Below are 14397 nucleotides of genomic sequence, written 5' to 3' on the forward strand. Positions count from 1 at the left end.
TTTGGGGGATGGGGAACTGGCCCACTTGGCCCACAATATCACCCATTTTCTCTAAATAGTTTAATAAGTAAAAAAGAAAAAGCAATATTCTTAATGTCCTTGGCCCCTGTGCCTACTTCTCAATAGGTTCTGAAATTATTTCTTTCTTGCTGGGTATCAAATTCGAAAAGTATCCCAGAGTCTGAAATTAAATATTAACATATGGAAAAAAAACATGAATTCTCCAAAAATCCCACTACATTAAACACTTTATTCCTTTATTCTTACTTTCGAAAATATGTGTTCGTTTGTCAGTTGTTTACTATGCAGCAGTTGGATCACAGTGTTTAATTTCGTATCTTACAAAGTTTCCAAAAAGACGTCATGAAGTTGAGCTTATTGAAATTCTTCTTCAATGGCCAAATTATTTCATAAAGTAAAATTGTAAATCACCCCACATTTATAGATGATTTTGGACTAGGAAAATTTCAGGTGAGGGATAATACTATTAATTTCATGTGGTTAAAATTCACAAACATTAAATCTTGTGTATTACTTTCTTAGAACCCTCCAGCTGGTACACCCCCTTTCTGATAAGAAAAGGTGCAGTCAATTATGGAATATCTAGAATACATTTAGCACTGGGTTGGACACTAGAGAAATGAAGCTTAAAAGATATGATTTCTGTCCTCAAAGAATTCAATAAATGTTCAATATTACAGAGGAGTAAGTTCATATATTAAACTAATTAATGACTCTTTTCTACCTCAAGTGGCTTATAAGAGGTCATAGAATGCACCCAACTAATGTTTCTCCATAATATGTCATTTCAAACTTAATCTTCATATTATTTATAAAATGGGTACATAAAATATTGTAATCTATGTGTGTGTGTACATACATTGTGATCTATATGTGAAAAGTTGGAAAATACAGATCTACTTATTTTAAATAAGTCTTTGCAGTGGGTAACAATTAACATTTAATGAGTTTTACAAATGTACAGCAGCAAGAAATTAAATATGCCAAGAGAAATAGAACATTAAATTGTGAAACAACAAACTCTACTAGAAGAGAAGATGCAGAATCATCAAAAGCAATTTCAGAAGTTTGGGGAATCAGAACTATTCTACCTTGCAAGTACTACCTAGCATTGTTACTCATACAAAGTATGTGAAGCCAGGAGTGCACAAGCATGCAAAGAAAAGGATTTAATTTCCATCTCCAACTGACTTTTCAGAGTACATATGATGAGCTCCATGTATTAGGTAAACACTGCTATACTTGCCTGAATCTGTAAAGGAGAAGACCATGGTCCCCAGGCAAGTATTAGATGAGTGTTTGTATGCATGTATAACGGTGCGTATGTTTCTGTATGTGCACATAAACTGAATTCACGTGCAAAAATACATATGACATCAATCCTATCCACTCATCTATCCATTCAATTATCCACCTGCCTACCTTTCTATCTATCCATTCATCTGTATCTATCTGTAATTTTTCCATATGTACAGTTCAAGTTAATAACTTAAATTCTAAAATTCTACTCTTAATTTTTTAACTCAACCCATTTTCCGTACCTGAAGATATTAATACCTCATAGTTACATAGCACGTTGCAAACATCTCACATACAGTATCTCATCTACTCTTACTCAAAACCTCTAGAGATGCTAAGATGATGCTACCAATTTCATCTTGCAAATAGCAAACCAAGACTTGAGTGAGATCACATGACTTTTCCAAAGGACATACAATCAGAAAAAGGTGCCTCTAGCACCAGATTCTAGGGCAGAGGATTTCAAATCAAAGACTCAGAAGGGAGCATGACTTTCAGAAAAAAGGTTAAGCTTTGGAACAACTGAACCTGGGATGCAGCTTTCACTCTTGCCCCACTTAACCGGACTGCTCCCAGGATCTTCAATTTCTTTCCTTGGGACTGAGGCAGGGATGCCCATATTGCAGATGGTTGTGGGGACTGGAATTAATCTGTAAAAGTGTCCAGCCGAATTTGCTTGGTCGCTTGTGGGAGCTGAATGCCCTGAGGCTGTTTGTTATTCTGCAAAATTGTGCACTTGATTTCTGCCTGCAAGTGAGCAGGGGCGCAGACACATGGGCTGTCCAATCACTAACTGAATGATTTCTACGTGACTCACAACATGAGACCATCCCTCCTATTTCGCAGTAGGTTTCTATTTCTCTCCATTAGTAGGTGACCTGCACTTATAGAAGGCAAGTACATTTAAATATTACTGTACAAAATAATAAATTTAAAAAGCAAACATTTTACACCAACTGATACTATTCATTCTTAACAAATTTGTAAGACTTGACCTATGGTTAACTTAATCCATACAGTTATTCTCATTTATTACCATAAATAAATAAGAACTAAATATGAATATTAAGATTAAGTAAACAAAGTATCATGTCTAAAGTTAGGCAAAAATTAAATTCATAAGAAAGTCTTTGGTTATACTTAATTCTGAAATATTTTACTTTTGACACAAGTAAAGCTCAGTGAGGTCAAATATCACCAAATACTTATATTCACATAAATATATATTATTACACATATGTATTTGTGTAAAATTGTATTAATGTGTACATATATAATAACATGTATGCATATACACATATGTGTGCTGTGTTTAATCTCTCAGTCATGTCTGACTCTTTGTGACCTCATGTACTGCAGCCCACCAGGCTCCTCTACCCATGGGGATTCCCCAGGCAAGAATACAGGAGTGGGTTGCCATGCCCTCCTCTGGGGTATCTTCCCAACCCAGGGACTGAACCCAGGTCTCCCGCATTGCAGGCAGATTCTTTACCATCCGAGCCACCAGGGAAGCCCATGTACACATATAGGTGTATACATAAATGTATAGACACACAACAGAAATAAGGCTCTATGTAGCCAAATGAATCATCAGTTTGATTACTGATTTGGAAAGTAAACATACTAAAGAGCATTTGGTTTTCAGATATTTTTAAAAGTGTTTTTTTGGTTTTCTGATAATGAGTCAAATACATTCACTTCATTAACAAGGGTTCTACAAGCTACTTCTCCATCCACGAGTGAGATGGAGTTTAGTTTTTGGTTTTTTTTTTAAATTATGCTTATTTGTGAGCAACAGTAAGAAAATATAAGCACAACAAAACTTCAGGGCTCTTAATTGCACAGCACCCCTCCAATGCTGGCTTCTCCAAGGCTCCGCCTTGTATTTTGTTCTGAGACCCGTAATGTCTGTTCACATAGGAAGCTTTCTCCACTGTCAGGATGAATGATTAACAGTCTCCGAAAATGACAATGACTTGCACTGGTGAAAAATCTAGCAACACTTACCTGTGCTCAAAATAGTCATACAGCATATTCTGAATAATTCAATGATGTGTGGGAGAAGAGAGGCTATTTCTGGAAATTTTTCCCATGTCATCTTTTGTGAGCAACTAATTTTCTATGATAAAATAACGCTCTTTTTTTTTTTTTGGTGTCTTAATGTCAAAATGCAGTGAAATTTTTGATACCTATATGACACAGCTTTATTATTTCCTGAGTACTAAAATATTAAAGAGTTTAATTTTAAAATGTCTTTTGAAATAACTCTTATGCACTAGGTAACTGATTTGGGCCAGGAATGATATATATAATTTAACCATATAGATAAACCCGAGTAACAGATTTTATTCAGGACTTTCCCCCAATAGACAAGGAATCCATTCATTTAAATAGTAGGATGCATAAAATCCCAAACCCTCGGAATAAAACGGTTTAGCATTGATTTATAAAAGTTAGCTTTCTAGCAGACTTTTTTACTTCAGGCGTTCTTTTCAGAGATTTTACCGATTTGATTATATAGCAGCAGACTAACTCTCACACACAAATCATTAACAAGAATTAAACAGAGCAAGTACTGAAGCTGGCTTTGCACCTACTGAATGCTGCAAGTGTCTGTACTCATTTGATGTGCATCTTGCAAAGCTCGGCTGTTCCCAGAAGGCCACTCCGTGAAGACTGAGCGAGCAGCGTCTGCTAGCGGTGCCTGTGAGTCACAAAAACAGAGAGCTTTACGACAGGCAGGCTTGGAGGCAGGCTGAAAACCTGGGTTTGTACATTTTCACGCTCTAAACATGCATGTAAATTGTTCCTTTGATTATTTTCACAATGCATATTACTCACACTGAGAAACCATTGAATCAGCAAGATTTTCCAGATCTCTTCATAGGCTCCACTTAGGAAGCCCTTTACTAAAATTGCTTTATTAACTGCTTATTAGACAGACTTATTTTTAGATATAGGACAAAACAGGACAGAAGAACACAGCAGGCTGCTGTTGGTGGGTGGTCATCGTCTGGGTTCGAGGGTCATCCTACTTTACCTGTGGCATTCATTGGGCACTGATTGAAGGCCAAGTCACCTGCTGGAGTCCTCTTCCACACCATCGACATCAGATAATCCTCTGGGCATATTTCATAAGGTGCTGCAATTTAAAACAAAGGGACTTGAACACCCGTGGTGTTTATTTTTTAAATGCTGGCAATAAGCAATCCTGAAACGCAGCTCTGACTGAAGAGAGCTGTCATTTTTTATTTTTTTAACTGTGGTGTTTATTGAAATGTTAGAGATGTCTTCAGAAACAAAACACTACTAGCTTTCATTTCATTCTCTACAAAATCCTCACAGAAAATTAGTGCTTTTCAAAGAAAGCTTAGGCTTAAAAAAAAAAAAAGTCATTTGAACATGCCTATTGTGGGGAAGAGAGCAAACTAACCAAGATGGCGTGGTCAGGCTCTCTCACAACACATTTTATAAATAATGACTATGTAACAGTTGAGATCATTTATAGCACTGCCCATGCGCATCACGAGTTACCCGTTCAGTCACAGGATACTTTTGTGTTCGCTGTATATGCTTCATCTGGAAAAGCCCAGAAGTGTTGTGTGCGGTTATGTTGTATTATGTTATGTCTGCTGCTATGGCTGTCATGTCAGTCAGAAGAGAATAAACGTGTCTGCAGTTCCTATGGATCCTCGCATTTTCTTCCAGCCTCTTAGCTCACGCCTTGCCTACCATGGGTTCAGTGAACAGTGTGAACAGTGAAGACAGCTGGTGTCATGAACAGGGTCAGCAATACAATCGGTGTAGTCAACAGGATACCCAGCTGGTAGAGGAGCCTGAGGCTCCACAGAAGAGGTGGCAGGATACGCAGCAGGTAGAGGAGCCGGAGGCTCCACCGGATGGAGGGAGCCAGCCGCCACCACATAGCACGTGGTACCATGTGGCCACAATCCTCTCGGCATGGGTTCCAGTGGAAGACTGGGAGGCGGTGGACGGTTCAGAGGATAGCATTGAAAAGGCGTTACAGGCAACGAGTTCCCATTTGCCGAACAAGGCAGCACGGACTGCTGCTGGCACTTTGGGGCAGATTTTCTTGACTACCCTGAAGGTGAATATGGATAGTGCTCCCCATGATGCTGGGTCTGTGTGCAACGTGCAGAGTCACTTGGAAGAACTAGAGCGACATATATTGGCGTTAGAGCAAGAACCCGGTGGCCCTGAAGAACTCAGCATTTCTGACAGCAAGGCGGTAAGTGATGGTGATAATTAATGCTGTGAGACCGTGGGTCCCCGCTTGGCAGCAAGGCCTGTTGTGCAGTAGAAAGTGAAGCATGAGCAACCTATGGCCCGGGGTGGGCATCCTCAACAGGCGCCGGATGTGACTGAGTTCACAACATACCGACCATATACTCAGGCGGAGTTGGTCGACTTGGGTACGCCATTTAGGCAAAGGCGAGGGGAACCCTTGGCAGAATGGCTCTTGTGACTTTGGGACACAGGTGGACAGTTTCCTGTGTTCTGGGGATGGGGCAGAATGGCTGGCATCTATCACCATTCACCCCTCGTTGAGACAAAGGCTGCAAAATGCTAGGCGGCTCACTCAGAGGGCACCTAACCCAACGCACACCCTCACGGAATGGATTAACACTGCCATCTGCACCCTGTGGGTGAACATGGGAGAGCCCCAGGATACTGGGAGTAAATGGTGTAACTATGCCATGTTGACCAAGTGGTGAGAGAACTGGGCATGAGGCAGTCGATAGGTAATCCAAATATCTGAGGCCCAGATGATGGGCGTTTCACTGGCAGCACTCCAGACGCCATTTTGAACAGTGCCCCACTGACCTCTTCTGGATCCCCGACTGCTATTCCTGCACCCTGTGTGGGGCGCCCTGTCTATGAAGTGACCTCCATGGTGGCTAGCTTGGGGGTGGTAGAGGGATGGCGTGCCAGACGCCATTTTGAACAGTGCCCCGTTGACCTCTTCTGGATCCCTGACTCCTATTCCTGCACCCTATGTGGGGCGCCCCATCTATGAGGTGGCCTCCATGGTGGCTAGCTTGGGGGCGGTAGAGGGATGGCGTGCCAGACGCCATTTTGAAAGTGTGAAGACCCCGAAGGGGCCCTGAGCTAGCAGGGGTTCCATCAGGTATGCAGATGCCAATGTGGGCTGATTTGTGCCGAGGCATACCGTAAGGGCTGTGTCCTATGGCATATAATGTAAATTTAGGCTGTGTGTCCCATGCTGTAGATTCAGTAGAACAGCTGTATTGCTAATCCTGTTGGGGACGCCAATTGTCTCTTTGTCCACATTGCTGAAGGCAAGGCGTGAGCTAAGAGGCTGGAAAGTCTCTCCACACAACGGTGTATAAAGGCTGTGTCCTATGATGTGCTACTAACCTCTGACTCTCTTGCAGATTTAGAACACTGTGAAAGCATTTGGAATCTTGTGGGTGAACTGTGAATGCCCTCCTTGAAGGGATGGGCCTGGCACCTGTGGGGTTTTCTGGGTCCTTAATAAAAAAACCCCATAGGGGTAGAGTTGCCCCTGTGGTGGATTTCCTGCAATTTCACAAGGACAGATGGTGGACTGGACTTGGCCAGGCAAGATAAAGGCAATCCACATATGGTGGGTGGTTCTTCTAGCCCCATGAGGGCAAGGACTGCAACATCAGTTCCAGGCGATACCTGGCGTTGGGTTTTGCTATGTATCGGGGATGTAACTGTTTGTTGTTGTAGCTAATGCTGCTGCAAGAGGTGAATCCAAGGGTCAGTGTTACTCACCAAGGGAATATCACAGAAGATGGACTGTGTATAGAATGTAAGGTGAGAGTCTAAGAGGGTGGACTGTGGGGAGAGGGCAAATTAGCCAAGATGGTGTGGTCAGGCTCTCTTGCCCCACGTTTTATAAATAATGAGATCCAATTGTAACTGCTGAGATCCTTTATAGCACTGCGCATGTGCGTCAGGAGGTTTGTGCTACAGCTGAGCTCACTTAAAGCACTGCGCATGCACATCACGAGTTACCCACTTGGTCATGAGTACCCACTTTGTGTACACCTGTATATGCTTCACTTGGAAAAGCCCAGAAGGGTTGTGTGCGGTTATGTTGTGTTATGTTGTCAGCTGCTACGGCTGCTGTGCCAGCCAGGAGAGAATAAATGTGTCTGCAGTTCCTAAAGTTCCTCGCATTTTCTTCCAGCATCTTAGCTTGTGCCTTGCCTACCATGGGTTCAGTGAACAGTGTGAACAGCGAGACAACTGGTGTCATGAACAGTATCCGCAATACACCTAAAAACTGAACATCATATCATATTCAAACGTATAAATAGTCTTTCCAATACTCATCATTATTCATAAGGTTTTGGGGTGTTACATAATAAAATGATTTCTAATAAACTGAAAGTCATATCAGAATTATTAACTGTAGGTGTCAACAGTAAATAAACATAAAGGACAAAACATATAACTTTGTTTTTCTTCATGTAAGAGCAATAATGGCAATCATACTACATCATATCAAAATAAATGAATTATTATCTTTTCCTTCAAAAGCTCAATTTGATTACTGAGCCAAGAAAGATAAAGGGAATTTCAAGAATAACAGATGCATACTAGAAATATGAAAGAATTTGTGAAAGAAAAAAGCATATGTTGTACTAAACCTGACACCTTACTCCTAGAAAGAACACTTGTGACTTTTCCAGACACACCTACTGTTCTGCTCCCACACAGCATTGACATTTATACGTTCATATATTTGTCCTCACAACTTGCCTGGGATGTTAGGTTCTTTCTATCTTACCCTTAAAGGTGTGTCTGGCACAGAGATGTCATTCAATGTTGACTGAATACATGAATGCCTATATATGAGTGTGATACCAGTGAGGAATCACTTGTTCTGGGGACAATATACTATTTAAGTCATGCTAATCTAATTCTCCTGATACTAATTCTATTCAGAGTTTAGGACACCGTTAGGACCCATGAGAGCTGTTAGTAGATGAAGACACTTTGAGACATTGCCATCTTGAAATAATACTTTCTTGAAATAATAATTCACTCAGATGAGTGGTTTAAATGTGGGCGTTTAGAACTGAGAGTGATATTGAAGATCACCTAAACTATCTCCTTGTTCTTTATGGTTGGGGCACCAAGGCCCCCAAAGGAGAGGCTTGTCTAGGTGATGAGACTGGTAGAGGTATCAGCAGGACTGATTCTAGAACCCTGACTCCTGCACACCCTCTTTGCTACCTTGATAATCTCCCTCATATTGAATTTATATGTGTGAGTGTATAACATATACATAATCTAGATTCTCATTAAAACCCACAGGCATCTGTCTCCAAGTCACGGATCTTTGTTTGGTGAGTGGTTTAGCAGTTGATCCAACCTTCACCAGACCCATATTCATAAATCCCCTGTCCTCACCCACCAGTGATGATCTAACAGCCAAACCCAACACACACCCTGGTCATCACTCACAGAACCTTACCCGTGGCACTTGTTACTTTGACATCTCCCTCCTACCTGGAAACACTTTCTTTAAGGTCTTAGAAGGCTCTTTTCTCTCAAGCACTTGTACCATTCTTTCTCCCTATCTCATTCACTGTATTTTTGCAGAATCATCCACCCCTTACATTTTCCTTATGTTAAAATCTTTCCTTAGACAATTTCAAACTATTAATAACAGTAATATTATTGAGCCCTTACTAATCGTCCTACATGAATGGACTCATTTAATTTCCCCAACAACTTTATAGGATAGAGACTATTAGCTGCATTGATCAAATGGGAAAACAAGCTCAGAGAGGAGAATTGATTTTTTATTCCAAATATAGATATATTTATTACATGTAAGATGCAGGATATAAAGTGCTTCTATTCTTCAGTATCTTTCTTCTTCAATGCAGTTTTTTTCCTTTTTTTTAAAATTTTGATTGGAGGCTAATTACTTTACAATATTGTAGTGGGTTTTGCCATACATTGACATGAATGTTCAATGCAATTTTTATACCACATCAATAAAGTAATCTCTAAAATGAAGAGTAATCCCATAATGTGCTGCATGAAATTTTCCATGCTTTTCCAGTCATCTGACAGGATAAAGATAACTGTTCTGTCTGTGACAGAAAAGGCCCTTCCAGCAAGCCCTAGCCTTGCTCTCCAATTACATTTCATATTTATTCTCCCATGAACCAGCCAGCCACATAGAATCGTAATCCTCTAGATACTCCATACAAATTCACATTTCCTTGACTTTGCAGAAGCTATATCCTCTACTTAAAATACTCCACGTCCCTCCTTGTTTTTTGTTAATATTCCTGTTTATCTTTAAAACACATCTTAAATTATGGATCCTCTGGGAAGCCTCCTCAGTACCTCAGTCACTGGATATGCAAGTATTATAGCTTTTCTCACAGTGGATGGGAAGCATCTGGTTACAGGTGTAAACCTTCTCAACTCCTAAATTTTGCCCTTTAGGAGACCAGTTATGTTTTATTTATCTATATTTCACCTGCTGTAGTGAACTCTTATGATGTCTAGCATGTAGTAAAGATTTAAAACATGTTTGTTGAGTAAATCAGTTTTACTGAGGAAACAATATAAGACTAGTGCCATCCAGTATAACTGTCCACAATGACAGAAAGGAGAATTTCACTGTCCAATATGGTGGCTTCCAGTCAATGTGGCCATTGAGCACTTGGAGTATGGCAAGTAAGACTGAGAACTGAGTTTTAAATATATCTAACTTTTATTAATGTAAGTTAAAATTTTAATATCTACCATCCTGGACAACACTGTAACAGATGATAATTGTGTTTCCATAAATGTCAACCCAAACTACTATAGAATATGAAAAGGAAAATTATGTGTTAAAGTGCACAGAATGCATCATGTACAGTTTATTCCATAGTTGAATTCGATATGCTGCTGCTAAGTCGCGTCAGTAGTGTCTGACTCTGTGTGGCCCCATAGATGGCAGCCCAACAGGCTCCCCTGTCCCTGGGATTCTCCAGGCAAGAATACTGGAGTGGGTTGCTATTTCCTTCTCCAATGCATGAAAGTGAAAAGTGGAAGTGAAGACGCTCAGTCGTGTCCGATTCTTAGCGACCCCATGGACCGCAGCCTACCAGGCTCCTCCATCCATGGGATTTTCCAGGCAAGAGTACTGGAGTGGGGTGCCATTGCCTTCTCTGTGAATTCTATATAGTCTATTTTATGAAAGCTATAGCAGTGATCAATCAAACATTACCATGACATTTGACTATTCTTTTTGTTTATCTATATACCCAGCTTCTGCTCAACATCACCTAATTAACTCTTCCTTTGTAATCTTTCACTTCACTTGTACCTTTTTACTATTTTAAAACCCAAATTTTCATCAGTTCCACTGATGAAATTTGAAATACATTTCATGAAACTTGTTGCTATAGCTTTCAGCTTTCTTTCCTGATTCAGTCTTGACATAAGTCAATGATAGAGCCCTCTGCACCCTGATTTCTTCATTTCCAGGTAAGGTTTCCGAAAGTTTCTCACATCTATTGTTATTCCCAAGAGTGCCCTGCACCAATCCACCTTGAGGATAAGAAAATCTGGTAATTACAAGTGCTCACCGATAGCTCAGCTGGTAAAGAATCCGCCTGCAATATGGGAAACCTGGGTTCGATCCCTGGGTTGGGAAGATCCCCTGGAGAAGGGAAAGGCTACCCACTCCAGTATTCTGGTCTGGAGACTTTCACTTTCCCCACTAGATGGCAAGAGTGGGCCAACAGGGTGAAACAGTTACCTGGAACTGATGAAGTTCAAAATCAAGGGGGGCTATGGATCAGTGCTCATTTTTTTAAAAAGGTAAATTACTTGGGGGAAACGTCTCCTCTCCATAAAAGTGCAACACTGAGCGATTACAGGAGCGTCAGTAACAAGGCTCTACAGCCTTGCTCCTCCCTCAGCTCCCCACTTCCACGCTCACTGCCCCCTGGAGACTTCTCCAGCTTCAGGAGGGCCCCACTCTAGAGCCTGTGCACCTGTCCTTTCTGTCCAGGATGCCGCCCCGCTTCCTTCCCTAAACCTCCTCCTGGCTCCTCTCCACGGCCTTCAAGCTCTGCTGTAACCCGCCTTCTCAGAGACGGCCTGCCTGCCTGCCCTACACACCCAGTCCTTCTTCTGCCCTTGTGTTCTCCAAGACACTCCTAACCATATACGTCTGTACGACTTTCTATTTTATATATTTTTTGCCTCCTTCTGCTAGAATGTGAGCACAATGAAGAAAAAGATTTTTATTTCATCCTTAGGACACATAGCACTTACAGGTCTGCTAAAAGATAGTGGATGACTACTCCCTGGTAACTCAGTTGGTAAAGAATCCACCTGCAATGCAGGAGACCCCAGTTTCATTGCTGGGTTGGGAAGATCTGCTGGAGAAGGGAAAGGCTACCCACTCCAGTATTCTTGGGCTTCTCTTGTGGCTCAGCTGGTAAAGAATCCACCTGCAAAGCAGGAGACCTGGGTTCGATCCCTGGGTTGGGAAGATCTCCTGAAGAAGGGAAAGGCTACCCATTCCAGTATTCTGGCCTGGAGAATTCCACGGACTGTATAGTCCATGGTTTCACAAAGAGTCAGAAATTACTGAGCAACTTTCACTTTCACAACTATACACACACATGTATTTTTAACCCAAAGCTACCAAATATGCTCAAAAGGTCTATTTTCCCATTACTCCAGTGCCTAAGATGACAGAGAATGAGGATGATTTTGCAAAGTACTGAGGACTCTGTGTGTGTGTGTGTGTGTGTGTGTGTGTGTGTGTGTGTGTGTGTGTGTGAAATAGGTCAGTAGTAAATAGTAAATTTCATTTAGAAGCAATAAGAGTGAGCAGTTAGCTACTACACTTTTCCTAAAAATTAGCCAAAATGGGTTTCCATGGTACTGGATAATTACAAAAATTGATCTTGTATGGCTGTTCTTGACTTGGTAAGAGTCCCAGGTACCCTATTCAGAATCCTCTGATATGATCTGCATATAGCCTAACTGGTGAAAGAAAAAGCTAATTAAAAAGCTATTTTTCCAACCACAGCACTCAAGGAAGTATTAATTCCCATTGGCCTGGTGACAATCACAAGGGGGTACTTCAGCCAGTTCAAAAACAAAAACAAAAAATCACAGTAATTTTTTAAAACTAGAGAAGTCAACAAACTTTGTTCTCTGCCCTGCAAATTCATGAAGCTTAGGATTCATCATGCTTTTTGTACTGAATTTCTACTCAGTACACAAATGATAAGAAAGGAAGATACCAGGGGAATCAGAGATTCAAAGTTGCAAATTGGTCCAGGATTCTCAGCTTTTTAGGAGGAATGTCGAATCCCTCAGCTGTTTTAAATATTTCATCAAAAGTTATTTGGCATCTTTGAAGATTACATCTTTAAAAAAATTAGTTCACAAAATAGCTCTATTGCGTCTCATACCTAAAGCAGAACAGTGTAGATAGTAAAATGACATTTTATTTTCTTCCATCTTAGGTTTATGAAGTTCCCAAGAGTGAGAACCTTTCTGGGGTCGCCTCAGTGGCAGGAATGGAACTCATTCATTCTACAAATATTGGAGCCCCTGTCATGTCCCAGTCTCCTTGATAAATACTGCACACACAAAAAACCAAACAAGAACAGTCAGGGCCTCTCAACTCCATGATAGTGAAGGACACATAAGTAGAGAAACTGCAATGCAGCTGGGCTCCCACCATGATCTGGGGAGTCCTGGCTGCTCTAGGAGTTCATCAGGGGAGGACTTCCCGAAGGATGATCAAGTGGAGGCATGAAGGACAAGAAAGTGTCAGCCAGTGAGGATGGGGAAGTGTGCCTTGGAAAGCTTGTGCAGCAAGATCAGGGGGAAGGAAGAGTCTGGTTCATCCAAATCTTAGGGAACCTTTCAGGATGGCAACGAGAACTGGGGATGGCCAGAGCAGGGTTACTGCAGGAGGGGGATGGGGTGAAGTGAAGAGCTAAAATAGGGGTTTGAACTTAAGGGGAGGGACGCATATTGTCATGTTTTGAATGCCGTCCAGGCAGTTTGGAGAGTGGGTCGAGGGAGAGCGAGACTGAAGTCAAGCAGGCCTGTGACAATCGAAATGGTGTAACCACGGAAGTAGGGCTGGGGGATCACAGGAAGTGGCCATGGAAGTGGGTGGATTTCAACCCGTTTAGGAGGATGACCGGCTCTGCTCCATGGCTTGTGTAGGAGGTGAGGATGAGAGACAGAGAGAAAAGATGGAACTCGGGTTTCCAGGAAGAAAGTCTGGTGTGCTCTGCCCTGAGTTACAGAACACGGGGAGGATACGGCTTAGGAGAGATGCTGAAAATAGTTTTGATGTGGAGTTATCTAAGCACATCCTGGCATCAACAAGCTGGCTGGTGTATGGAACTAAAGTGCAGGAGAGAAAGCAAAGCTGGAAACAGAGATTTGTGTCAATTTTTATTTTTTCTCTTTAATGCTACCTGTGTGCATTTTGTAAATTATGCAATGTATAATCAGTTCAGGCCACGGTTCTGTGCTCAAAATCAAAACATATTATTGTGTAGCAATGTGAACCACTTGCTTGTTTATGCCTCAGCAAAATGGAACCATGACTCTGTTTTATCAGCTGAAAAATCCCACTGTTTACTCTCACTAGTGTAAAGATATAAAAACCCATCTATAAGATACAACTGTACTTGAAGGCACAAGTACACAGTTAGCATGCTCCCTTAAAACAAGGTAGCAATTACCTAGTGATCAGCTGTTAATCTGTCTATTCAAACTGATTTTCTGTCTCTTAAAAATAGCAAAAATTACACAGGATTTAAATCAATTTGATGTGGAAAATTAGTTTTCACCACTTATGCTAGAATTTCAGCATTAAAGAAAAATTGATTCTACACTGTAGAGCTGCATGCAGAAAACAGAAGAAAAAATATGCATGATGCATGACCCCACATTTCAAATCTGACTTGCTGGCAATTTTTTAATTCTAATGTTTCAGGAGCCCCCCTATGCTGGGGGTGCAGAGGTAAATGAGATAGATCCCGCCTCGGTGATCACACT

At 41.3% G+C, this 14397-nt stretch overlaps 1 protein-coding gene across 1 annotated transcript in view; it reads right to left on the bottom strand.

The window, feature by feature from the left end:
* ADGRB3 (adhesion G protein-coupled receptor B3) overlaps positions 1-14397 on the bottom strand; it is an 822367-nt gene that overhangs the window by 466899 nt on the left and 341071 nt on the right. The window contains exons 9-10 of the mRNA XM_081530065.1: positions 4361-4462; positions 3918-4024 (exon numbers count right to left, since the gene is read on the bottom strand). Of these exons, the coding sequence (XP_081386191.1) occupies positions 3918-4024; positions 4361-4462 (209 nt within the window). The remainder of the gene's footprint in view (positions 1-3917; positions 4025-4360; positions 4463-14397) is intronic.

The sequence above is a fragment of the Giraffa tippelskirchi genome, chromosome 9, assembly GCF_054371585.1.
Source record: "Giraffa tippelskirchi isolate mGirTip1 chromosome 9, T2T-mGirTip1v1.2.pri, whole genome shotgun sequence".
NCBI lineage: Eukaryota > Metazoa > Chordata > Mammalia > Artiodactyla > Giraffidae > Giraffa > Giraffa tippelskirchi.